This window comes from Pavona decussata, unplaced genomic scaffold (assembly GCF_977016875.1).
Source record: "Pavona decussata unplaced genomic scaffold, jaPavDecu1.1 SCAFFOLD_12, whole genome shotgun sequence".
Lineage (NCBI taxonomy): Eukaryota > Metazoa > Cnidaria > Anthozoa > Scleractinia > Agariciidae > Pavona > Pavona decussata.
Genome location: NW_028145435.1, coordinates 599,594 through 627,113, shown reverse-complemented (window position 1 = coordinate 627,113; position 27,520 = coordinate 599,594). Strand labels below are relative to the sequence as shown.

At 37.5% G+C, this 27,520-nt stretch overlaps 2 protein-coding genes across 3 annotated transcripts in view; one reads left to right on the top strand and one right to left on the bottom strand.

Annotated features, from left to right (window-relative positions):
• The window catches only part of LOC146487924 (1-phosphatidylinositol 4,5-bisphosphate phosphodiesterase zeta-1-like), a 33,314-nt gene extending 21,261 nt beyond the window's left edge, over positions 1 to 12,053 (bottom strand). For both annotated transcript variants that reach the window (XM_085125340.1, XM_085125348.1), the window contains exons 1-10: positions 11,385 to 12,053; positions 8,669 to 8,831; positions 8,006 to 8,100; positions 7,344 to 7,395; positions 5,289 to 5,389; positions 4,087 to 4,141; positions 3,340 to 3,456; positions 2,021 to 2,094; positions 1,014 to 1,087; positions 467 to 599 (exon numbers count right to left, since the gene is read on the bottom strand). In XM_085125340.1, coding sequence (XP_084981466.1) covers positions 467 to 599; positions 1,014 to 1,087; positions 2,021 to 2,094; positions 3,340 to 3,456; positions 4,087 to 4,141; positions 5,289 to 5,389; positions 7,344 to 7,395; positions 8,006 to 8,100; positions 8,669 to 8,831; positions 11,385 to 11,579 — 1,059 coding nt within the window. In that variant the 5' untranslated portion in view covers positions 11,580 to 12,053. The remainder of the gene's footprint in view (positions 1 to 466; positions 600 to 1,013; positions 1,088 to 2,020; positions 2,095 to 3,339; positions 3,457 to 4,086; positions 4,142 to 5,288; positions 5,390 to 7,343; positions 7,396 to 8,005; positions 8,101 to 8,668; positions 8,832 to 11,384) is intronic.
• Positions 12,054 to 12,167: 114 nt separating this feature from the next.
• On the top strand, positions 12,168 to 27,194 carry LOC146487923 (uncharacterized). The gene is made up of 13 exons (XM_085125456.1): positions 12,168 to 12,332; positions 12,480 to 12,511; positions 14,666 to 14,759; positions 14,999 to 15,096; positions 15,753 to 15,790; positions 15,900 to 15,952; positions 17,722 to 17,747; positions 19,131 to 19,188; positions 19,789 to 19,840; positions 19,963 to 20,285; positions 20,770 to 20,903; positions 22,470 to 22,968; positions 25,198 to 27,194. Exons 1-13 carry the CDS (start codon positions 12,269 to 12,271, stop codon positions 25,464 to 25,466), a joined length of 1,740 nt encoding a protein of 579 aa, XP_084981582.1. The 5' UTR covers positions 12,168 to 12,268; the 3' UTR covers positions 25,467 to 27,194.
• The last annotated feature ends 326 nt before the right edge of the window (positions 27,195 to 27,520 follow it).

Genomic DNA, 27,520 nt, shown 5'->3' with positions numbered 1-27,520 from the left:
CAAATTTTAAAGTTACTCAAAACCAGGATTTATTAGTACTTATAAACATTACATTATCATTCAATAAGACATTGATTTCTCACTGAATGCATGAACTGTACTGAAAAAGGGACCCCTAAAATTACAGAAGGGGGCCCACTGGGCCCTCACTGGCCAATTTTTTGATCCCAGGCTTAATGCACACTAATTTCTATTTCGTGCAGTCAATGATGCATTCATTTGGAAATTTGCTGCACAGTAAGTTCTTCATCTCTGGCAAACATGCCCCTTTAATCTAGATCTCACATGGCCCACATGTTTGATTGTACTGATAGTCTGTAACAAAGAAACAATAGTCATAGATGCTGACTCTCAAAATCTGCGTGTTTCAGGGTTTAGAACATTTGGGTGCAGATTACTGAACATTCTTGATTAATTACAGTGTAAGCCTTAAAACAGTAAAAATTTTGAAATGGCTTCATCCAACCTTTACGTGATTTCTCAGCAACTGCTTCCTTTTCGCTCCACTGCAGCAGTGATGGGCAAATGACAAGGCCTGGTCCACTGAGATTCCTTTACTGTGCCGTGACGACATTACTGACCAGTGTCGCTTCAACCAGCTATATCAAGTATGTTAAGGGGGTTCACTAATTCATTGCAAAAAGGTACAATTTTAAATTGTATCAAAGGAAACAGAACCTGAGTATACATGTAAAACACACTGTCGGTGTAACAACGGTATATTAATAATTAATATTATTACTAAAAACTGGATCATTGTATCCAGTGAGTCGATTGGCTTTGTGGCCATGGTATATTGAGCCATTAAGCAGTGCCCAAAAAATATCAACTATTAATTGTCTTCTGGCTGTTCTTGCAAAGCATAATCAGTAAGATCTATACTTTCTCAACATGAACCTTATACTAGTTTGATCATGGTTGGGTCAGAGTTCTATCATCATGATGGAATTATGTCAGTTGTGGGAGTAACAGAACTAACTGAGAATTAAAGGAGCTATATATGCAAAGGATACAGAATGGCTGGATCAACTCCATCAAACCTGTGTCGGTTCACCCTTTGATCCTTGCTATAAATAACCTCTCTCATCTACAACAAAATAATATTAGTTACAATGACATCATGCAATCAATTGTGACCGTGAAAGGCAAAACGGACACTAACAGTGATCCGTTCCAAGAGGTTAACCGTTCGTTATCCGTTCGTTATCCGTTCGAACGCCAAAAAAAATCCGTTCAAAGCGTTCAACAACCCGTTCGAACAGTTTGCATATCCGTTCGAACGGTTTTGACATCCGTTCGAACGGTTCTGACATCCGTTCGAAGTTAATTGCAACATCCGTTCGAACAATTATTGTTTAAAATTATATGCAATTGACTAAAATTAATGTAAAATTTGATCATTTTGATCATTCAAACTGGAAAAAAGTCATCATTAAAAATAGTTATTGCTTCATTAAATTTTGGCCTTGAAGTTCAATAATTAATATTTATTGTAAGTCTGAATTTTACAAGGCTACAACAAACATGTGCACCAATTGGAAGATGAAGAACTTTTTTGTATTTTAACGGAAGACAAAGAACTGAAAGTTCTAAACTCTGTATATGAAAATCTACAGAGCTCCTTCCAGACGTTCATGTATGCAGATAAGCGTTTCAACATTGCATTTCTAATAAATTTTTGGGATGAAAATTTCCAAAACTGTTGCAGCTTATTGGCTGATCTTTGTAGTGGACATTGTACAGTTCCACAAAAAAAAACCATACCCACCCCATGAAAGGTCATTGGAAATTCCTAGGGAGAGGAGGTCTTATAAGCTAAAATGTTAGAAGGAAAGTATAAAGCTAAACTGGAATTTCCTGGGGGGAGGGTGGTGCAAAACAAAAACCCTACCGTGGGGGGGGGGGTATGGATATTTTCTGGAACTACACATTATTCTCTATATACTCAACATATATACCTGAGTTGTTGATGGATAATAAAAATATACTTTTTTTTTTCTTGATTGCTAATTATACTTACTGCACTGGACCACTTTTCAAATGCCTTTGGTGAGTCACATATAAGGTCCAAGGAACACAGTTGACCCCACTCACCTACACAACAGGTGAAAAAACAGTTTGTCGTAAAAGGCCTTTTTTTTCCGTGGATTGGATACTAGAAGTACAGTTACATACATGTATAGCAAGATTGCAGCTGTTAGCATTTTGTTACATTTCCCTAATAGTTTGCCAGTACAGTTGAACCTCTCCTTATGGACACCTCTCTGTGGACGGGTAATTCCCTACGTCTCAACAAATGCTAACATATTTTCTTTAAAGAAAAACCTCTATAATATGGACCCTCTCTACTACAGACAACAGACACAAAATCTCGGCCCCAGAGAGCAAATACATGTCAAGTTAACCTCTACTAACAGTACATTGCGGACACTCCAGTGATCAGGTGATGATAGTGTTTGCAGTTACACAAACACCAATGCTTTACTTACCGAAAGTAAGCGTTAGAAGAGAAAATACTGTGGCAATAGCCGATTCAATTAACTGTATAAAACTGGCACTAAAAGATGTTTTCCAGAAATGAACTGTAGTACAATGCTCTGTCACTTCCCTGTCTGTATTAGAGAGGTTTGACTTTTCTGTCATCAATTAAATAAATATACTCCTGGATAGGATAGAGAGATTGTAGATTCTCTTTGATTTTGTCAAAGGAAACACTTAATCACAGAGATCAAACTTATTAGCCTCAACAATCCAATCATCTAAATTATAGAAATCTGAAGGAAAGTCAGCATGTCCCAAAAAGCACCTTACAGCATTAGATACAGAGTGGATCAAAACATACAGAGCTCATACAATTTTGTACAGTGCAAGCAGGTAAATTATATATACTATATATTAAGAATGTGCTGCTGTGGAGGGGGTACGTATGTTTTTCAACCATCAAGAAAAATTTACAGTGTAGTCTGGAACAGGTCTCTTGGAAGACAAATGAATTAAGGCTCAAGTCTAGGATAGGGTAGGGATTTTGGTGTCTAGTCTGGAATGGGGTGACAAAATATGGCTGAATGTGCTCTGGTACATAGGGTAAAAGTTTCAGAGTCCCAGCGGCACCTCACCCAAAAATCCACTGAGTATACCAACAAGGGGTTGGGGAGGCTAGCTTCAATGAGGGAGGAGGCTTAATAGAGGAAATAAGGTGTACAGTAAGTAGTAAATAATTTTATTTGTGTTTGTTTTGGTACGTTACACGCAATGTATCACGTATCATTATTTACCACTAACAGCCATTAGAAATCCACTCTATATTTATGTATTCCCAGTGGATGCACATCGTATTACCTTGTTGTTTCTCAAACATAAGTGAGAAAGACTGGCTTTCAACCTCAGTGTATGGGAACTTCACAAAGTTCTTTGTTTGCTGACCACACCGTACTTCAACCACTCTGTCTAGACATACTAAATCAAGCAAATACGTAAACTTTAAAGGAAACCTCCACTCTTGAAATAAATTAATGTTAAATTGTTGAAAATACATTCAATCTTATTTCAAATTTTGTCGGAGAACATGGAAATGAGATTTTTGTGTCAGACAAAACAGGATTTGATTATCACCTATTTTCCTTTTAAATTTCCTGGACACAGCCATCTGGGATTTCATGACATAATACTGTTGCTCTATTGTTTCACACAAAAGAACTTCTGCTTACTGACAATAACGGCAACTGCATGACACCATGAAATTCAAAATGGCGGCACCTGGGAAATTTAAAAGTGAAAGCAGGCGACAATCATATCTAATTTTTAGCACACTTGAGTGTGATTCTACTTTTTAAACTAAAATTTAGAATTTAGACACCATTTCCAGCAATTTGCCGTCAATTTGTCGTCACAGTGGGGGTTCCCTCAGGGTTAACTTTAAAAAAAGATCAGAGTGGGAAAAGTCTGGAAGTTGCATTAAAACATGAGCTGGGTCTGATGTACTGACAGAACTAAAATTATGTAAAGTTCTATATTAATATAATATTAATTTTGTGAAAGAATAAATAACTTGACCAAAAGAACAATGTTTAACAGGGCTAAACTTACAAGTGTTGGCAAAAGTAAAACTATTAGTTCTCCCTCTTTTTCTCCACATTATGTGCTGTAAGATCAATGATAAAAATTTACAGCATTAGGCATCATCATCATCATCATCATCGTCGTCGTCCCTTTTTCCCGACTGGGGAATGTACTCAGTACTAAATAAATGTACTAAATGTTCTAAGTACTGATGCAACGTATAGTATGCAGACTTAACCAAGTAAATGAATGAATGAATGAATGAATGAATGAATGAATGAATGAATGAATGAATGAATGAATGAATGAATGAATGGATGGATGGACGAACAGACGGACGGACGGATGGATGAATGAATGAAGGAAGACTGTTTTTGTCGTACTAGTGCAATGTATAGTATGCAGACTTAATAACAAAGTGAATAAAAAAATGAACGAATAAACAAACGAACAAACGAAACAGTGAACAAAACCTGTTTTTGTTGTACTATTAAGAGCTCTGGCAGGTTGTATCAATACATGAGCCTTTAACTGTGACTTAAATAGATGCAATATTTTAAACACAATTTATACATCATTCCATAATATTGCCACTTATTAAAAACTGGATCATTGGACAATGTATAATTCCTGATGTAGTTGTTGTTGGCTTAGCAGCCATTTTACCATGCCTGACAAATAGTGGCCATTTACTTGAATGTCTTCTTTACTTTCTTGAAACATAAAATCAGCAAGATCCTTTATACTGATCTTCAAGCGGCTCTTTTTCATAAAACATTTATTTTACACTCGTGCTTGTTGGACAATGAGATCATCATAGCCAACCTGACTTAGTGCTACGTGCATGCACCTCGTTAGCCATCAATCATCTCAAATCCAATGTGAACTCATGCAATAATATTATTGTTAAATGAACTGCGATCTGAAGAAATCATAGCCTTGTTTTTTCTTTTTTTTTTTCTAAGACTTTAACAAAACTTGGGCACTGGAACATTGTAGATATATCAAGGGAACTACATGTATGCACATATCACAAACAAGATGAATATTCCATTCACAATGATGACTAACCAGCTTAAAACAGACAATCTGACAGATGGAATTTTGAGTTTTGCCCACGGCAGACATTAATGCAAAGTTAATTCCTCTTCTTCTCTTGCAAACTAAGAAAGTTAAACGAGTTCAACAGTACATCCTATTGTATTGTAAACACCTGCTGAGATTCTTACCAAATTATCATTATCAAGTTTAAAGACTCTTTCATGTGGAATGGATCTTCCTCCTCTTGCATACTTAATCATTGGAAACTCATGATGAAGCTCACTGGCAGCTGGCAGGGAAGTTCAAGCAAAATAAATATTTCTAAATTAAGTTTTAAATGAACTGAATTGAAATTAATACCTGGGTCCCGGTTTCTGGAAAGCTGATTATGAGCACTAACCCATCATCAAATCACCCTTACTCTAATTGAGAATTTTATCCCTCAATTACGTAGATTCTATTCCTGAAAGGGCGACTAAATTAAAACCACAAGTTAGTATTAATGGAGGTGTGATAAACAAAATTTATGACAAAAATTGTTTCAGATGCAGTATGAAAAAATTAATAATAATAATAATAATAATAATAATAATAAAAAACAGGACACAACTGCATGCAAATGGACCAGTCTGACTGACTTATTCTGAGTTCAATCAAGGAATAAATCTGCTTTAAGTAATTGAAACCTTTTTTTTTTCTCATCATTAGTTATTCTGGAAATAAAAAGAAATGCTGTACTGTAATTGGATTAACTCGTAATCATGAGATCCCGTACAGATCAAGAGATGTTGCTGCTGCACTGTGGTAATGAAGTTGTTGGTTGAACAGCACTTAACAGTCCAACTACTTGATCCGAGCCACTTGGTAGAAAGTCAACCAATCACAATGTTTTCAAAAAACAAAGGATCTGAAAGTTGTTAGTAAATAGACCAAAAACATTGCAGTGTAGACCTAGACGAAACATTCGCTAATTAATTTTACGCGACTTGAACATGCGGACCTCACTGTAAACTGCGCAGTTTTTTGATTGGTCAGTTTTGATCCCAAATTTTGCCTACTGTCTTGTTTTCTAAAATCTTAACATAAAAATTCAAGCATAAAAAGACTAATTTTATTTACATGTACCACAAGTTTACAATCAAGTATAAGCAACAACTGTAATGTTCCAAATTCAATCTTGAATTTCTGATAATTTTCAAACGCATGGTGGAACAGCAATTTCTTTTCATTACATGGGCTTTGTCTCTCTTCTTTTACTGTTACTCAAAACATTCGAACACAGCATGTATACATGCATATTAATCAAACTACTCTCACTGAAAATGTTTCTTTGCAAATATCAGTATCACTTACATATGCATCACTTTGAAATGAACAGAACCGTACCTACAGGTAAATTTCGATGTTTGAGCTCTTGAACGCGGATTATTGATATTATTATAATCTGCCAAAACGTTTTGCTCAGATTAAAGTGGCAACTAGTTTTTTTTCCGTGGCGATCAGTTGTGGACTCAGCCTTACATGGTGCAAATCCAGCACATGCTCTCACGAAAGTTGGGAATGTCAGCAACCATTGTCGTGAATTCCTCCATCACGGATCACTCTAATTTGAATGTTTGGTAAATAAGACCCAAAAACCTAGGAAGTATCGTCAAACTCAAAAAAGGCTGTAAATTCAAGTGAAAGTGAAAAGTAAAGACTCTAACTGACCAATCACAAAATGAGACAGTTTCCTGAGGGGTCCGCAAGTTTATGGTTGTTTCAAACTTTGTCCCAGAAGTTCATGGTTGTTTCAAACTTTGTCCCAGATGTATTGTTTAACTACTTGAATCTTATTGGTCCATTAACCAACAACATGAGGATTCTTTGATTTAAAAACAACGAAGTGAGTGCAGGTTATCTTTCTTCTAAGTAGCCCAGTTCGAGTAGTCTCACTGTAAAAATGCAGTGCTTTTGTACAGTAGTGTTTGCAAGTTGTACAAGCCATCACAACAAGAAACCAGCACTGCAAGCCCTAGTTTAATCACCTTTCTAGGAAATGGGTCATGAGGAATGGACAAAATTTGGTCTAGAGTAACAGTGGTGAAAAAATGGACCTAATAATAATTAATAATTACTGCCTGTGATAACTGCCTGTACTCTTACGATAATTTGTTTAAATTTGATGATAATCCTAGATTGTAGAATCCTTCTTTGAAATAGTTTAAACGTTGAACCACTAACAACACTGTCGTGAACAGTACCTGAGAACAGCACTCCATCACCAGAAGGACAAGACAAAGATGGATAAAACATCTGCAAAGAAACAATATACACTCAAAAATGGCCAACTACACACAACTGACTGAATAAGTTAGAATTGTATTGTTCTTAACAAAAAATTGAGAGAGTATAACAAGAAACAACAAAATTCAAATTCAAAACCTACTTAATATAATTATAGAGATGCATTAAAGAGCAACAAAATAGGCAAGATTAAAAATAAAAATAAATTAACATGTTGCGATGTTTTGAACATCATTATCAATCAGAGAAATGGTAATCAAGTGAACATCTGAATATAAATTATTGTTCAAGTCACATTCTTTTTGATCTGTACTAAAATACACACTAAATAACTTACAATGTAGTGTGGAATAGATTCTGATTGGGAAGTATGTTCAAAGGCAGCAAGTCCATTCACTGATGAAAAGGGTCTCTTCAGTTGATATAATGACACAACGAAATTTGGTTACGGACTTGAACAGTAATTTACATGTACAACTGTACATGCATTTTTCCACTTGAATGTAATTCTTTGCTTGATAATGAAGTTTCAAACATAAAATGTTGTGTGCACAACACATTAATTTTTACAGTTTTAATTTAATTTATAGACTAGAATTAATTATTAATACTGTGTCACCTTAATCTTGGGTACATTCTGTAAGTTGTCAAGTTCATCTTTCCTTTGGAAGGCTGGGGTGCTGGAATCAGAATCAAGGCGCCATTGCTGAATTCCTAAAAAAAAAGTTACCAAGAATCATCTTAAAAATTAATGTGAAAGTAATATGTTAGCATGCAATCCCTGTCCTTTTTTTTTTCAACTAATAATCTTGAGTGCTACTTGGCTAATGAAGAGTTCTCCAGAAGACCTGATAAACAGTAAAAAATGTTGTCTAGTTTTCTTGGTGGTGTCTGCTAACTGAGGGGTAATACAAATTTTAATCATTCTACATTTGGGGTTTAATTAGTTTCTAATGAAACTGCGGTGCTGCACTTCAACCTAACATTTTGGGAGAACCTGTAGATAAAACCATCATGGAACTTTGCTTCCAAAAAGATTGCCCTTAACAAAGTTCAGTTCAGTTCAGTTTATTGTTTTGCCATAAATTGTACTTTAGAAAAATTATTTATTTCTTGTTTAAACACTAATGGCGAGGAAGCCCAAGGGAAGCCTCCGGGCTTATAAGGAATGGGCTCTCTCAGTTTAAAAGTATTGTAACTAGAACAAAGTATACTACATGGGACCAAAATCAATGGCAGAGCCACAGTAAATCTTAAAATATATTACATACAGTCATCTTACCATTCTCTATTGCCTTTATCCATTCCTGGCACTCATCTCTGCTGGATGCTTGTAGAATCAATGGGTGTTTGAAGGAAACTGTTATTTGTAGTAATGTGTTGTCTTCAGGTAGTGTCTCTACAGTGTCGATAGCAGCTAGAGGCAGCCTTCCTTTTAGCTTTTCCTGATTGGAATTAAAGATTTATTAGAATCTGATGACCTGACAGTGACTAATAACCTTGTTACTAAAGTAAACCTTACAGTTAGTCACGAAAAGGCCGCTAAAGAGAAAATTGAACTTGTAACTTGTAACTAAGGACATTTTTCATCTGTCAGCAATGCCCAGCAGGACTGGTCACTTTGCTAATGGAATGCAGCAAATTTAAAGGACTACTTTATAATATGCCAGCCTGTCTTGACTAGTGCCTTAAACAATGGTACATACCATTTTCAAAATAATTATTATCTCATTTATTTTTAAGGTGACAGAGCCAGTGCATTACATGAATATTTACAGTGTGACAGTTTTCAGGCCAGTTAGTTTTCTGATTTGATAGACCACAGTGATAACTTTGTTTGTGGTTCAACAAAATAAGGTCAATACTTTTATAATTTGCTCAAGAAAATACAACAATGTATCTGCCCCTTAAGAAAAAAATTAGCTATTAAAATTCGCCTCCCTGAGAATTCCAGCATAGGGGTTGGGGGAGATTAAGGTAAGGAAATGTTCTGGAAAACTGCTCCATTGTCATATTCCTGCCATGTTCAATTGATAACAATCGAAATCGGAAAAATAAAAAACAATAGATATCTGAAAACTGTTTGATAAATCAACAAAAATTGTTAATTAAAATTTCTTAATTAAACGATTTTATCGATCAGTCAATCAAAATTGATACTCACAACCAGTCTTGGTTTTTTAACGTAACAATTTTATTGATTTCGTTAATTTATCGACTTCAAGGATCACCCCAATGAAACATTAAAAAAATGCATCTTCCGAGGCAGTGCATGGACTAAAACATGCGTTTGCCGGCTGAGTGGTCTTATTTCCTTTCCATAGATTATTTCCTTGGTATGTGAACTAATTTGTACTGGTAATTATAATTAACAGTCAATTGTAAACAGATTGATCGACAAGTAATTAAATTGAGAGCCCATAATATTAATACTGTACTGATTCTTAGAAGATTAATTTTTATTTAAGATTCAATTAATTTCCACTGTTGTTGTGGAGTGACACTCCTTGTTGGTGGGGTTCATTTACACTATCCAGTGAACAATACATGCAGTGTACTTGGATCACTGTAGTTATCAAATCAATATAAATTTCTTATTAAAGCAGTAAAAGTTAATATCTGCCAACGAGGGAAGATGTACAATAAGTGTATTGGTAAGTCCATTCACATGTTTTCCTTATTTTTTCTTATTGTAGAAATGGGAAAAAATGCAAATACCGACATAAAATCGATAAAAGTATTAAGTTAATAGGAAAATTGATAATTATTGATTACTCACAAGTCATATCAGCTTATTGATAAATTCTATCTATTTATCGATTCCATTAATTAATTTTAATTGATTTTATTGAATATTATCGAATATCAATTTTTTCTATTGAACATGCCAAGCACATACTCGGACTTTAACTAGACCTTTTATAGTTAGACATATGTCTTGGACTAAGCCAATGGCAAGTAAAGTACTATCGAATACAAGAGATTCACGTAGCGCTGAACGAGACATGAATAGAGGTATTTATACCTTTTAGCCATACACAACGAAGGATATAAATGTAACAGACGGTATTGCAACATGCTACAAGAATAGGTATTGTACGAGGAGAGTAAAAGTACATCCATGACCAATTTGCATTACGTAATGCTAACTGTTGACACAGTAACAACTGAGCTCAAGAGCGTCACATTCCATCAACTGCGTTTTACAATTATGTTGTAAAATTTTATTTATATTTTTGTCTTGGGAGATTCCTTTAAAAGATGAAGTATGATAATCATTACACCTGAACTATCAACAATTATCCCGTGAAATTGCACCAAATATCACCTGATTCATAGCCAATGAGACTGACTAAGACAAAATGGCTAAAAGCAGGGGATATTCCGCAAGATTGAGCAGGATAATTGTTTATTATTCAGCACATTGATAACAAAGCACAGTTTCATCTCAGAAAAGCTGGAGAGGATCTTTGTATTGCTATTTTTCTTCCCACACATGAAATTAAGTTATGCATGTCGCAGGATAATCTGTTGATCATGGATGATGAATATTTAGCGCACCATGACCATATCATATTTGGTTAGTGCTGTACAATGTGTTGAATAATAGTCCCTGTTACATTGTGCTGCAGACAACAAAAAAAAATTGTTTTTGGCATGGGGTGGCAGGGGAATGAAAAATAAAGGACAGGAAATTTTACCCCTTGAAAAATCGGACAGATTTCTGCACAGCCCGATTTTAATACATGTACGTTAAATGCACCAATGTCATACTAATTTATGGGGCTGTGTAGAAATCTTGCCAATAACTCTTTGATGTTTAGTAAAATGCCGCAAGAATTATTATGAAAAGAATTATTTAACTTAAGCTTACGTATTTTAATAAGCTTAACTTAAGCTTATAAAGATAACCTTATAGAACAAAAATGCAAGGGGGGAATGGCGGGAGTAAGTTTTCTGCAACTGCACATTACACCACAAAGAAAACATTTCATTACCGTTTGCTGGTTCCTGAAGTGATCTAATGAACTCTTGGTCAGTACAAAGTATCTGCTTTTAGAGGAAGTCCGTCCAGTGTGAAAGGAGAGTTTCCACAAATATCCAGACTTTACCACCGCATTTGACACCTGAGAGAAAGTCGTCCGACTTCTTTGCCGGGCCAACCCTGAATTCCTTCCTTCTAAGTGACTCATGTTGGTTGCAAATTAAAACGTTATTGTTTTATATATCATGCAAATCAAATTCTTCCATGAAGATATGAGTTGTTGAACTTTGTTTTCCAGACAATTCAATAACAACCAGTGTACGTAACAACTAGCAGCAGTCAACCAGAACTTTAGAGTTTTTAGAGCGTGACTGTTTTAGCAACAAAGGAATCACTTCCTCCCACCAGCAAAATCATACACCGAAATGTGTACCACCTTCAACAGCATCCAACGAAATCAGCTGAATCGCCTTATTTCCAACATTTCTATGTTAAATTCTCAGACCACCGTCACAAACTTGTATCGTCTTTTGAGGAGCCGATACCCTTTGAGGGGTAGAGTAAGACCAGAATTGTTCCACTGAGGGCTCAGTTTATGTTTGTCTTTCTTTTTCGTTTAATTATGTTTCTTTTGCTATCCCAAGACTTTATGATCTACCCACAAACAACAAAATCTACTAGAAACATCAATAAGCAAACGAAATGTCAATTTCATTCACGGTTGAACGCAACTATGACCCCCTGAAAAAAAATATGTCTCAAAAGGCCAGGCTTTTAATCTAAAAAAACAAAAGACGTGGTCACTCAGCCTTTAAGGGACGCCATGTTGCTTTAGCAGTTTTGCACACTTCCTTTAAGTAGCTTTACAGTTTCTTGGATTATACTGACAATTCCAAGATGGGAAGGCGATCGATTTCAACGACGAAGAGCGGGAAGTTCATGAACCCTACTGATCAAGCAAGTAAGATACAAAAGTTGTGTAATTTACTCAAATTGTGCCAAATTATGCCTCAGGTACTCGTGAATCTTTTGAACAGTTTGTTTGAAATTTTCAAGTCTTATTCGGCGATCACTCACTCCAGCTCAATTTTGTTCATTTTATTAAAAGGGAAGGAAGCAAGGAAACGAGAGCTAAAGAAGGTTTGTATAGTATAGATGTAAGGTACATGATACGGAATTAATCCGCCACATGTTTTTGTTGTTTTTCATGCCATACATTTATATGCTACTGTGATCAATGGTGATTTGTAGACATCACTTTTGATGACCGACAAAAATGAATCGGAAAGGATTCTACATAGTTTTATGTATTTATTGTATATATACACAGCACCCAGCCATTACTAGCTAGTGAAGTTACCGTGTATTATGGTTATCATCTTCATCGATGGACGAACATCACCACATTCTACTCTTGAGTATGTTTTTGTTCATCGCAATCATTCATCATCATCGATGAGGGCCACAACATCTTTGTGTTTAGAGTCACACATTTATTATATGATCCTTCAAACATATGGCAGTAGGCATAATTGATAAGCAGCTTACAATTGTATATGGGGCTGTTTTGTTTGTTGTGTCTGGGAAAACAATTCATACTGTATATGAGATGAAGAAACAAGTTGTCATAGTATTAAAATTATCATAATGGTTCAATGTCTAATCTGATTGGACAAAGCACATTAATTTAATTAACAACTGGATCAAGCGAAGTGGAAGAAGGGTGCCTGGAAGTCCAAGGGCATCCACTGTGACCTGCCGGCCCCTAGACAGTAACACGCTCTCATGGCTGGCATCCCTCCAATGCAGCCATGAGCCCCCACGCACAGTCATCCAGACACCTGTCACACTGCGTTAGCTACGGAAGAGGATAAAAGGGCAGGGGCAGAAAAACCAAGACAAAAACCAACCAGAAACTCCACAGAAAGTCCGCTATGCTCCGCCACACTCAAACACACTACCACAATGTGCATTTAACTGCATTTAACATGTAAAAGTCAAATCAAAGTTGTAGTGGTCGCAGTTTCAGATCCACATAGCAAAACCTGTTGGTTATAATAATTTATCAGCGTTTAAAGCTCAGCTGCACACTTTATTTCTTTATCAACTTTATTTCCTCATCAACATGCTTTAAGGGAAGCAAGAGAGAAAGGATAGCACTCAAGATGGCTGGCATTTTGAGGGCAGCAGTGTACTCTATTCCCACCAATCAGCATGCACCAGATATTAGCTACTGTATGATCAAACTGTGAAAAGAAGCAAAAATTGGTACTGGTCTTATAGTTGGATTCTGTTTCAAATAATGTCGGAGTAAAAGAATTAAGAATGGGCAGAGGAATCACAAAATCTTTTATGAATCCTTTGGTGGTGAAATGAGAGTACAAGCAATGGAGTTGGTCCTTGCTTAGGGCATACTTTAATTGAGTGTCTGTTGAAAGTAGTTTCATCTTTGCTTTGGTTTTGCTCTTCTAGGCTCTGTGAGTGATTAGCAAAATTAGCATCACTTTTTCAACCAATAAGAAGCAAAACCAAAACCAATCTTCACTTGCTATAGCATGTTTTCCTGCACTTGGTACCACTTAGATTATGTTTGCATCAAACTCTGACTGGTTTATTGTGTTGTTTACATGTACAGTGTATGTCTGTTGTGATCGTTCAGAGAAATTGAATGGCTTGATAGAATTTACCATGCTACGTGGAAAATCTGTCTATTTTTTTCAAAAGTGTCTTGTCAAAGTTTTGCACGTGGCCTTCAACTTACTACAAAAACATCGGCCCCCGCATTTTTGTTTTCCATTTGATTTTCGAGAAAAATGTATGTAAAAAAACCCTGAAGTTTTCCCGGTGACATCTCTTAAGATCTCTTGTTGAATAAGAAACAAAAGAAACTGTTTGTTTGTCTGAAAAATGAAAGCAGCGAAGCGTCACATTTACAGCTAGTTGTTCGTTCCATTACAAGCGTTATAATTATTATTAAAATTACATGTAACTAAATGTCATTGTCTTTTCGGTGGCCTAAGCAATTAATGCGTTGAGCACTTGAAGTTTTGCCTTTGTAACACTCAATGAAAACCGCTGTAAAAGGACAACTCTGTGACTCGTTAGACTGGAGTAACACTCAAGCACCTGAATCTAAAATAGATTGCACTGGTAGTTATCATCTAAGATTTTGAAAACCAGTTAATATGTAACTTAAACTTAAACTTAAACTTAAACTTGTGTGTTTTTTAAGAATTGCAGTTATAAGTTGTTTTTAAAATGTTGTAATTTTTATGTTTACATGTATTTTCATAGAATAAGAAGCAAAGGAAGATGGTGCGGGAAGCTGTGTTAAAATCCAAAGACCCAAGGAGAATTTTGGAAGAAATTGAGAAAATTGAAAGTCTAGGTAACACTTTTTGAAGTGCACTGTTGCCTTTTACGTTAACTCTCACAACAGCACTCTAAGAGAAGGCATACAAATGTATTCTATGGAATAATAAAATTAGTATAAATTTTATATCAATACAAACAAATTATGTACACTGTATGTATTGTATTATAAATTTTTTCATGAGTTAATAATATATTTGTCAAAGTAGTATCATTGGACATGTAAGTTATATTTATTTAATTCTTTTCTGTCAGAAAACGATGCTGGTCCTGTACCTCTCCCAAACGACAAGGCTTTAAAAGACAAGAAAAGGAAGCTGAAGGAGACACTTGACAGGATGATTAGTCTTCTTGTAAGTGTAGCCAACTAACTTCTTCATCTTCTTCTTCCTCCTCCTCCACCTCCTCTTCTTCTACTTCTGATTATATAATTATAGTTTTATATTTATGAAAAATTGAGTGTTGGACACAGGTCTTTAAAATATTATTTATAGCCTTATAAATTAAGTCAATCTCATACCCAGAGTCCTCAGGCTCTTTGGCCGGTGGTTGGTCGCCAGGAGAGACTCTGGAGTACTCAAATTTTGTTACCGCAGGATTTCTGCGGTTAAACAATGCAAGCTGTTAAGGGGTAGCCAATCAAAACATTTAAATTTTTTTGAATTCTCCAGAGTCTCTCCTGGTGTCCAGCCGCTAGCCAAAGAGCGTGAGGACTCTGGGTATGAGATTGGCCTTAAGTATTTATGTATAGCTGTAATGTTGAAGTTTCAGCTGGTGATAAACTCTCTCAGACGTTAAAATGTGCTGGTACACTGTACACGTAGCCAGCTTAGCAACATCCCTGAAATTTATAATAAGAATGCACTTATTCAGAGGAACAACTTTTTTCAAATTTTGTCCACAGGAGGGGGCACTTGTTTGAGGAGCAGTGGTTAATTGAGAATTTATGGTATTACATGTACATGAAACTTTTCTTTGACAGTTTCTGTCATTTTATTTACATGTGTAGGAGAAAGATGACCCTTCTCATTCCACACAACTGAAACAGTAAGTAATATAAACTGATCTGAATTTCATGTATCCTAATAAAAGGTGATTCAAAGCATTTTTGGTTGCCAGTCAAGTTGACTGAATTTTCATTCAACTTCCTTTGCAGATTGGTTGCTGACAGTGAACGAAAACGTTTGCAGGCTCAGATGTCCGCTAATGGTAAAGAATGTATTGTTATCACTTTTCTTGTGCATGTAATTCAATAATTGAATGCTATATACTGTAGCAGAATTCTATTATATTCCTAAAACAAAATAATTATCCTTTAACATGCTACATGCTGTATGCACATGTACATGTACATGTAGTCACCAAAGCTTTAAGGTACATTGTAGAGGTTATAGTCAGTCCAGCATAACCAACACCCCCCTCCCTCAGCAATACATTTTGTTTAGAATAAGGTTGTTTGTTCCCTTTAGGTGGGACTAGAGCCTTATTTGTTGATTTTGGGTCAGTTTTTGTTCAATGTGAAATTGTATGCAAGGAGATAGTCGTGTTAACAATTCACTGAGTCTTCACACTGTACCTCTGGGCTATTCAGAAAAAAATCAAAGGCTCCAGTGAGACAACTCGTGAATGCAGAACTAGTAAATAGTGGCAAGGTACATGTATAATACATTGTTCGCATTGTGTTTGGTTGACCCAGGACTCGAAATAAATTATAAGCCATAAAGGGCTAAAAAGTGGCCTCACAGGCATTTATTCCACTGTGAACCGCTAAGATCTTTAGTCATTTTCCTCAGTAAAGTTGAGCTCCTTGAAAATGTAGTTTTGTGTTTTTTGAGAAAGTTTTAATTTTGAAAATTGCTTGGGGTCTTTGGAGTGGTTCGCTTTTAATGGCAAAAAAGAGAAAGAAAAAAGAAAAAAAATTCTCAGTCTGTTAATCTTGGGAATCGAACCCCGGGAACCTTTTTTTCTATTTCAGCGCACTACTCCACTGGACAACATGTCCGGGACTCCTAAAAGAGAGATTGATTTTTGTATCTTGCACCCGTGGTGCTCTCTCTCTGTTTTTAATAAAGAGTTGTTGTTGATGAGCAGGAAACACCATCAGACATTTCTCCTTCCATTTTGCGTGAAATCCCTGTTGACTTGGATGACAATCTCAAGTTTACAGGTTTACGAGTTTACAAGTTTACGACTGATCGAGCGAGTGAGTGATTGACAATTTGCCCACAAAACAATAACTCATGTACATGCATGCATTCACGACTTAAAAATGAGGTCTTCAGGCAAAAGCTACGTTGTAGTTTAACTATCCTAGAAAATATGGCAGATGAGCCATGTTTTTTAACTGAAATGTTTCATTCAGTGAGGGGTGTGGCTTGTCAGTGAGAGCATCTGGGAAACGGAAATGGAAAAATTATGGGAAATTCCAAGAAACAGAATTATTCTTGAGTATGGCTCGTATGAAAGAAGTTCATGTACCTACATGTAGCCGCTAAGGTTTTCCTCACAATGATTTATTGTGAATAATAAAGTACATGTATGCTTATATAATGTTTTTAATACTTACATGTAAGTGTGTAAAAATGTTCAATAGAAAGATGGACATGTACAGTGTACATGAATCAATTTGTGGCCTAGACAGTAGTAGGTGTACTTAACATCCATGATACATGTACTAGTGGTATGCTTTCTCCAGTTTTAAAGGTCATTGTGATATGAGTGTAAATTCACTGAAGCTAAAATGTTATCAACCTTTTTCAAGACTCAATATGCAGCTTTTTACTAATTTTAGTACTGCTATCTGCAAACACAGATTTTTAGAGGCTATTTGGTTTGTGGAACTGGCTTCGCAAAAGCTACATTGTACAAAATTGGCAACCCTGTTATACAGAAAGCATCATACATGTAATTATTACAAAATTGAACTACATTGTAGTAAATAAAATTAAATTACACTCCTTTGACTACTTTCATTGCAGAGTTAAGACAAAGAGCTCTTGCAGAGGTAAGTAAATTTATGAGATACTGAATGCATGTACAGTCAAATTGAAGCTTAGTTTTAAAGTTGCAGGTCATTACTTTATCAATCAAGAAATTTAAGAATTCTCATTCGTACATTTTCTCTAATGCACTGAAGTGAAAAGGATTCAATATAAGTAGCAATTATAATTAAATTATTTTGTTGAAAGAGCTGTCTTCGTTTTATGGCCATGCATTTATATTTAATGATTATTCCACAAGTGCGCAATTTGTATTTGACATGAAGGATAGCCAACAAGGCATGCATTGTGAAGGTGGCTTAATAATCATTTTGTGCTCAATGCAAAGCGCAAGTGGAATAATAATTATTGTTTTATAGTGCAACTATTAGTCCAGGTTATATTTATTTATAAAATGAGCTGTGAATGGTTAAGGTACATGTATTTAGAAATTTACTTTTTCCTCCCAAACATGTGCAACAACACTCACAACTACCAGTTACATTCCATGCATGAATTCCAAAACATTCTAGGAAGAAATAATACTTTTATATCAGTATCAGCTTATCTTTGCTGAAAGTCATCTCCTGCGTTGTGGACACCTTGTGACATGCTTAATTTTAACTGGCAAATAACTAATGAAAAAAAAAAAGAATGTTTAAATGTTTATTATTATGAACAGTAGTTGAAGTCCCTTCAAAAAAGGATTATTGAAGGTGTCTGTTACAGCAGGAGTTGACTGAAATGAGAAAGAGCAAAATAATGCATGAAGCTCATCCTTTGCTCTTGCAAATTTCCATCAAAATTGTACAACTTTTTTGAACCATTTAGGAAACAATTTGACATTATTATTATCAGAAAACTTGACAGTGTGCAAAGCAAATACAGTCGAACCTCGATTATCCGGACCTTGATTATCCGGACTTTTTTCTCTGGTCCCAATTTTTTATGAATACTAATTAGTTGTGATATTGAAAACTTCAAGTCGCAAAAAGCCCAATAATCCTTTCAAAAGACTCTTGAAACAGCGTATTATCCTTTGCGCTTTTCAAAATTCGCATGTGCGACGAGACAAAGAAATATCCTGATGCGTTCAGCTGATATCCGATTGCCTCATTTGTTACAGGCTGTGTAGATTTCACAATTAAAATGATGTTTTCTTTGCTGTAACCTTTTGTTTACATTCCTATCTCATTAATATTCATATTTTCAGTTATCCGGACTCTCAATTATCCAGACTATTTACCGAGGTCCTGACGAGTCCGGATAATCGAGGTTCGACTGTAATATACTTTTAATTAGTGAAAGTAATTTCTTTCTGATCATCTAATATTGCACTTTGCTGCAAGTGGAGTATTTTCTGGTTTTGAAAATTGATTGAATGCTTCGCTTCGTGTTATTCTTTTCAGGAGGCCAGGATGCCAGCAGACATTCCCTTGCCACCCAATATTCCCTTACCACATGCAGGTATTGTGTTTTGCCATTCATTTCATAATACTAAATTTCTCTAAAATTGCCCTACATTACAGGAGAAACACCATTTTCTTGCCACTGTACCTTTCAGTAACACACGAAATCTGAAGGCCGTGACTCAACTGAAAGTTTAGGTGACAAAGTTTTCAAGCTTGAAGTTTTTTCAGGCTTTCTCTTCGCAACTGCTTCAGTTGCGTACTAACTGTGAGGATCTTTCTTCTATTTGATCTTTCATCCTCAGTTCAAGATATATGTTTCATATATTTACATTCATTTATTCATCCTTTATGGGTATGTGATGGACTCACAATATGAGCAGTTCCCAGTTGGCTTGATAGCTCAGTTGGAAGAGCACTGCACCGGCATCGCAGAGGTCATGGTTTCGAATCCCATTCAAGCCTGCATTTTTTTCAGGCTTTCTTTTCGGAACTGCTTTAGTTGCGTCCTAACTGCGAGGATCTTTCTTTTATTTGAAAGTTTTCAAGGATTTGCTAATAATTAGTTGATTAATGATTAAAACAATTTTTACCATCAAAAGTATGCCTGATCTGATCAGAGAAGCCATGTCAAACTTTCATGCTTTGTCATTTCCAGGGATGTTGATGCCGAGTGATATTCCACTTCCTGGACCACTTCCTGGGCAACTGTAAGTTACTGATGATGGTATTTCATGTGCCTAATTGCTCTATGCTAATGGATGTTAGATGACAGGAATTAACATACAGAAACCTGTTTTCATGCATTAACACTCTTGTTTTTTCCCCTTAGTCCCCTCCCTCCAGGTTTAATCCCGCCTGGCCCACCACCAGGGCTTCCACCAATGCTACCTGCCGGAGTGGTCCCACCTGGTCCCCCTCCCGGACCACCACCAGGCGTCCCGCCAATGAGCGTCCCCCCTCCCCTACCCCCAGGAACAGGGCCTGATGATGTAGAAGATGATGATGACAGCGAAGACAGCACCAGTGAATCAGGTGGAGAGCAAGAGGAGTACGATCCAGCTGTCCCATTGGAGAGACTGGAAGGAGACACTGAAGGTCAGCCAGGCGGTGAACAGGGTGATAATACAGATGAGGAGATGGACAGTGAAGGAGGTACTAAGTACATCAAAATAACTTTGGCAACACCACTCCCCTATGCACTAGGAGTGGGGCAACCTCAATTATTGGAAACATCTTTCATGATTGATCAAGATGACAAAAGAGCAAACAACAGAACAATGTCCCCAGACCTAAAAATACAATGCAGCCACAGGTCTTCAGGGTCAAGTTAAATAGAGCTTTTGAAGGGTACAGGTCTACTGCTAGGAATACTTGTAATGACCAGTTTGCACTTTATATACCTACATGTGGGAAACCTCTTTTTTTTTTTTTGCTCTTATTTCAACCTCTTTGAGTTCAAAGTACAATGTTGTTTATGATGTTCATTATTAAAAACAGACTCATTGGATGACACAGTTGCAGAGTTTTGATTGGTTTTGTGGCCTTGGTATATAAGCCATTATTCTTTAAAATAAAATTGAAATTGACATTAAGCTAGTGAGTGTTATTGAATCTTTGATAATTTCCTCTGTTGCAGAAACAAGAGAACGTCAAAGAACTGTGAGATTTGCTGATGAAGTTGAGCAAAGTGGAGGCCAGGCCAACTCCAACACCTCTTCCATTCAAGATATTCTGCTGAAAATGGCTGGCCAGCCTCTTCCAGAAAATCAGGTACAGTTGAACGACACCTTAACCCTTTAATCCCTAAAAGACGAGTGCCAACTGGCACTTAGCGTGATGCCATAACCCTGTCCATATTTTATTTTGACAAATTTCTATGAACTTTTGATGTCAAGAGAGTCTTGTGAGATGGACATGGTTGACCACCCTCATAACTTTTCAAGTTTCGCGGGAGCAGGGATGGCGCAGTGGTGAGAGCACTCGTCTCCCACCAATGTGGCCCGGGTTCGATTCCTGGTCTCGGTGTCATATGTGGGTTGAGTTTGTTGTTGGTTCTTGTCCCTGCTCCAAGGGTTTTTCTCCGGGTACTCCAGTTTTCCTCCCCCCACAAAAACCAACATTTCCAAATTCCAATTCGACCTGGAAACAGTGGATGAAAGAGCGACCCCGTGGAATCCACTAAAATGCCCATTTAAAACATCTCTCATGTTCATGAACATATTGAGAACTGCAAAAATTAACAAGCTGTAGTTTAGGGGTATACATGTACCTCCTACACACGAGGATTTTTACGTTTTAAACCCAGTGATCTCAAAGACATAACTTTTCTCATTTATAACTGTATCAGTTATGAAATACACCCATCATTTTCTTTAAAATGTTATCATACATGGACATTGAGTAATTGTAGTCCTGAATCTGGACAAAAATGTCATTTTGCCTTAGGGTTTAAGGAGGCTCAAAAGGGTTTTTGCCCTGTGCATGCAAGTAGCCCACCCACGCCATAGTTCAGCTGTACGCATCAGCTGAATGAATCAAATTTCGATCAAAAGTTGCGCACGCACAACACTGGAAGTAGAAATACAGCGTAAAATATTTGTTAATTAATTTGTGCACAGTGTCCAAAGAAGGTGGCCACTGTTATGTTTAAGAAGATGGACATCCAAGACATTAAATAAATAATTATTATAAACTTAACTTCTTTTGTGTGGCCAATACAGTGATGACAGAGCGTCATGTTTAACAATTCCCTGTTTGTGGTAGGAGATCAAAAAGTAACAATAATTTATTAATTGTTCTATTGCCTAAACAATAAAAGTAGCGTTTATTTGCAAATTAATGTAAAATTGGTGTATATGTTGAGGTTTAAATTTTATTTTCAATTCTTTCAAACTCATTGTCATACCTTACTATATCCCAAGCTTCAAGGAGAAGACAAAATTTAAACTAAGGATCAAATTGAACCACAGAATATCGTTATGCCAACAATATCATGCTATCATCATGCGCAATCGAGGTTTTCTTTATCTATGAAGTTTCCTTCGCTGATTCCTCTTACAGTCCGTCTGATTTCTATATCCACATTTTTACGAGTCAGTTTTTAGTTTTATCAAAAGGTAAAGGCTCGGGAAAATAAAAACTGACTCGTAAATAACCCAACTGTATAACACATTTTTCCGTTAAATAACCTCTTTATGTACTTTCATGAACGTTGAACATCCGATGAACCTTGAAGACTTTTATTGCAAAATGATGATGGTGCCCGAGACGAGGACGACAACGATGACGATCATGATAATTTATTTATTTATTTATTTACTTACTTATTTAACGTAGAAAGAATCCGAGGATCACGGAGACCAAACGAAGAGAAACACAACACTGGGAAGTCAGGACATCCCACGGCAACCTCAACCACCGGGCCCACCCCCAGGGCCCCCTCCTGGTCAGCTTCCCCTAAGAGGTCAGCAACCCGGAGCTCTACCAATTCAACCTAACTTTGCAATCAGGCCACCCCCGAGAATGTTCCCCCCTGGCCCCCCACCCGGCAGGCCGCCAGGCCCTCCTCCTGGGATGCCAGGCATGGTCCCTCCCGGTCCACCCCCGGGATTACCGCCTAATATGATTGCGCACGCCATGGCAAGAGGACCAAGACCTCTGATGCAGCAGCCAATGCCGCTACCACCAGTGAGACCCGGGATGGGGCCGGCAGTGAGACCCCCTGGTCCGCCCCCTGGCATGGTTCCACCTCCGCCTCACGGAGCAGTTTTAACTGCACCCCCGGCATTCATCAGTAAACCTCCCATGGCGAACCCGACAGCTGACAGTGGAAAAGGTGAGTTGAACATTATTTCTTCGTCACTGTACGTTTGAATAAGAATGCACAAAAAGACAACAGTAAACTGCTTAAATCGGGAATATACGGCCACTAGAATATGACATTATTTATTATTTGCCAACTAAATATATAAACAGGAAATTTCCAGTGCAGCAGGGCTGGTTTAAATGGAGTCCAGGGCTGAGTTGCTCGAAGCATGGTTAGCGCTAACCATTGGTTAAGAGGTATTAAAACCTATAGGTTGTCATGGTATTTAACCCGGGTTAGCGCTAACCATGCTTCGAGCAGCTGGGCCCAGCAATTAATATTATTAGTTAACACAAAAAATTACATCAACACACCGCACTTATTTTTCAGTTGGCTCGGTTTCCTTTGTTCTTTTCGGTTGAATATATTCAATAGCCCCTGTCAATTACTAATTGTCTGAAAAGCTGGGTGCGGCTTTGGTTGTAAAAGGGGAGGGCGGGGCTGAAAACAATATCTGATAACAACGAGGGGATTATAACGAGGGGGGGGGGGGGAAATATATATCCCCCCCCCCCCCTCGCCATATACCGCTCGACTTATTCCCCTTATTTAGTGATCTCAAACATTTCAACGAGTTCGTAATCGTTTATTATTAAAGAAAAAATGAACAACATAACTTTTACTCCTACTACTGCTACTACTAGTACTTCAGTAACAGGCGCTACAACAAACTCAAACTGATCTTTTTGTCGACTGCCAGTTGGAAGGGAGGTTCTTTCATCGGCGACCACTCATTCCATACTCGTACTGTCCCACTGGTAGCTTTCTTTACATTTGCAGGAATACGACCACTAATCCGTTCAGCAAAGACAGTGTAAGAAGTTTTCGGTTAAAAAGACTTCATCTTAACAATCGCTCATCGTTGTTTCCACACGGAACGATAGCCGACTGCACACTATTTCCAAAATTTAACAGCAGCCGCTCAACCACGTGTAGTGTACTGAATGCAGTGATTATGCAAGAGTGACAAACATGTTTACCACGCATACCAGCAGACAAAAGCAATTGTTTATACAAATTATTGTGTGAATAATCCAAAGTTCAGAAAAAAGTTGAGAAAAACATCTTTACGGCCGAAATCTCACTGCCTACTACTGCCGTTAAAAAATGTTATGTATTTGACTTCCACCTGGTATAAAATAAGCATTTAATTATTTCAGGTCCTTGTCTCAGGGGCACCCAACGGATTGTTTCGGTAAATTATCTGTTCGGAAGGCCTTTAATCCCCTACAATTTTCTAAAGGGAATTTTCACTTCGAACTTTCGTGATATGGAAAACTTTGGGTCTAGTGTTTTCGGATTGATAAAAATATCGTTTCGAGGGCCGAAAAAAGGTCAGCTAAGATTTTCGGAAAGGAAATAAGGCCTAAGGTTTTCGGGAAATGGACAAAGATGCTCTAGTAATTTCGAAAAGACTCAAAACCGAACAGATAAAAATATTACAGCGTGGCCTGAAATGAACCTACAGAGCTTTAAAGGCTCTCCAGATAGCCTAAAATAGCGTTTCCAAGGATCTGAGAGAAAACTGTCGTTGGGTGCCCCTGTTGTCTCTATAAGGAATCCTCAACAACCGAAAAAATAAGCATGTTATTGACCTGTTCCTCGGGGATATGTGATATATTCCCCTCGTGGCGTGCCGAGTACGCCACGAGGGGAATATATCACATATCCCCTCGTTCCAGGCCAATAACCCTTACATAGCTGCCTACAAAGTTTGTTATTACATGCATTTACATGTAAAGAGGATGATACTGAAGTCATTCGCTTGGACACTTTTCAATCCGTTTGAATTAGTATTATCCATCCTAAGCGAGCACTTCAAATGCGAAGAGAATTCTACGATCTTGGAGTGCGTAGTGCTTGTGTTCTCTTACTTAACAGTGATCAGCATCAAATTTCACCTTGTAATGTCAATGCTTATTCAACCCGTGAGGTCATGAGAATTAAGGATATGATCACCCAAGGTGAATTTTCTTGATAATATAATAACTTCTCCGAAGTTCTTTTATAAGAAAAGTATGGCGACGAGATAGGAGAATTTACTCTTTGATGTTAGGGGTTAAAGGGTCAAATATATTTGGTTGACAGAGATCTCGTCTGTGCCCTGTTTGACCTACTTCACATTAACAGTCACGACTATGAATGCTTTTGCAACTGTATAATGCGAACTGTTTCTTCCTTTTTTTTTTTACCTCACAGGAGCAACAATAAGCAAAGAGGCAACAGCAACCATAAGCGCCAAGCCACAGTTACGGAACACTCAAGCAGAGTTAACAAAACTCATCCCTACTGCATTAAGAGTCAAACGTGACCAACCCAAAAGCAAGGCCAAGCTTCGAGCAACCGGAGCTGGCCAAGAGACATCTGAAAGTATACCACAACAAGTTTCACAACCAAAGGTTGCTGAAACTGGTACCAAGGACGATGCCTACGCGCTTTTTATGAAAGAAATGCAAGGTCTTTTGTAAGGCAGTAGACGGAGAATTGATTTTATGTTTAATCCTTTTTGTGCTCTGTTGGCCGCTATTCAAAGGAGCAGTAAGAGTTAACGAGAGTTAACTATTTGGACGAGTGATAGTTTTGAAAAATGTAGACTGATTCAAGACACGTCCAAAGCGGATGAGAGATAACAATGTTTGAACTCTGGTTTCATCCGGGTTGTATTTGTATGAACTTGTGCAACGTCTTCTAGCCAATCAGCGTACAGATGTTGTTTGTTCATCCAATCAGGCAAGAAAGTGTAACCACTCGAACTGTGCTCCCCGATGTTTCGCGCGCATTTCACCGTTTGGCGTAGATTTCGTCTTCTGGCCCCGATTTTTTTTCCAACTCAACGACATCTTTTGATAGCTACTTTCAAAGTGAGGCCTTGTCAACTTCTAATATTCCAGGTGAGCATTAACCGGGTTTTAAACAACCGGCTACGTGCTCGTTCAAAGTACAATCAAGCTAATCCAAGTTTAGTGTCAACTTTCAATTTGGAGACCAGCCCCAAAGAAAGATGTTGCCAATTTTCATTCCAGTCATTTCGAGTTATCCACGTGAAAGTGAACCTTAGATTTAATGGCAAACTTGTTAAACTTATTAGCTTCTCATGGACTTCCTATGTGGCGTGTTTCAGCGAAGGTCTTGACTATGCTGTCTTACAAAGCAAACTGAAACCTTGGTAGAAAATGACGAAACATTTCCCTTTTTAACGCAGAACAAGAATGAAAGGACAGCAAAACCTCTGCGATATCGTGTTCACTTGGCATGTGGCCAGCCGGTGGGAACTTGTTATATTATACCTTTTACTGTCTCACTCTCGGTAATCGTGATATTTGTTTCATGTGCCTTTCTTCTCTTTTCCAATAAACTTTTCCAATAATGCCTCGGCATAAAGAGCAATTGTTGATTATTTCACACTCTTCATATAACCCATCAAGTAATTTTGCCGTATTCTTGTTGCTTTTCGATGCAAACAGTAAATGAGCTGGGGAGGATATTTGAAGATAATGCCCAAGGCAGAAAGATGGTCCGAAAAATCTCTCATAGTTGAACAAAAAGATTGCTCAAATACCAGTCTACAACATTGCTACAATTGCTTCAAAGGATATTCCTTAAGATGTCTTTTGAATTCAACAATGCTGGTGCTCTCTGTAAGTCATGGGGGTAATGAGTTCCATAGAGAAACGGCTTGATAAAGAAAGGTCCGCTGGCCGGCTGGGGACATGCATTGTATGTCGGGATAGCAAGTTTATCCTAATTTGTAGTGTCTCTAGAGTGAACCGTCGAAAGGTTGATGAACCAATCAGATAGCTAGCTTGGGGTTCCATACCTACACATCAGCATATACTGTAGACCGCCAACGTGTTTAGTGTTCCGTTGCTTTAGGATCGGTGTTATGTGATCGAATTTCCTGGTGCCGAGAAACGAAGATTCTGGAGCACCAGAACATTATTTCAGCCGAGGGCATTGTCATCCCAAAGACAAGCAAATCGGAAATGGGCGCGTTGACGCACTCTTATGACGAAACACTGTTCATTTATCACAAAATCGCTCTGCGGTATATCTCCTCCGATATACCGGCCGCTTGAAGGAGTTATTTTCTGTATTACTGTGGTCTGATTTTTTTTTTTACCTCGCTATCTGTTTTCGTTGAGAACACTCAGAAATGAATCGGTGGATTTTAAATACACATCAGCCGATTTGATACAGATTCTGTACCTTGCCCGATTTTATCGAGGAGAACAAAACAAGCAAAGAACGAAGGTCCAACCACGGGTAGAACCTGGCGTGCAATCGCGCTAAGGTAATAACCCTGGGGGAGGGGGGGGAGAGGAAACTACACAAGAAAGTTTTAAGGGGGGGGGGGGGGGGGCTCAACCCCGAGTTCCAAATCCTTACCCTTTTGACAGAAACGATAACCCTTTCATATACTATAATTCCAAAGAAAATGACACTGAATTGCTTTTTGGTAGCTCTGTACGAGATATTGTGAAAGGACCTTTCAATACCTAAATTTCAGTTTTCCGTACCACTT

Coding starts and splice junctions, on each gene's coding strand:
- LOC146487923 (XM_085125456.1), top strand. CDS start 12,269: ATGGGAAGGCGATCGATTTCAACGACGAAGAGCGGGAAGTTCATGAAC. Junction 12,512..14,665: donor GGAAACGAGAGCTAAAGAAG/GTTTGTATAGTA, acceptor GTATTTTCATAG/AATAAGAAGCAAAGGAAGAT. Junction 22,969..25,197: donor GACAGCTGACAGTGGAAAAG/GTGAGTTGAACA, acceptor TTTACCTCACAG/GAGCAACAATAAGCAAAGAG.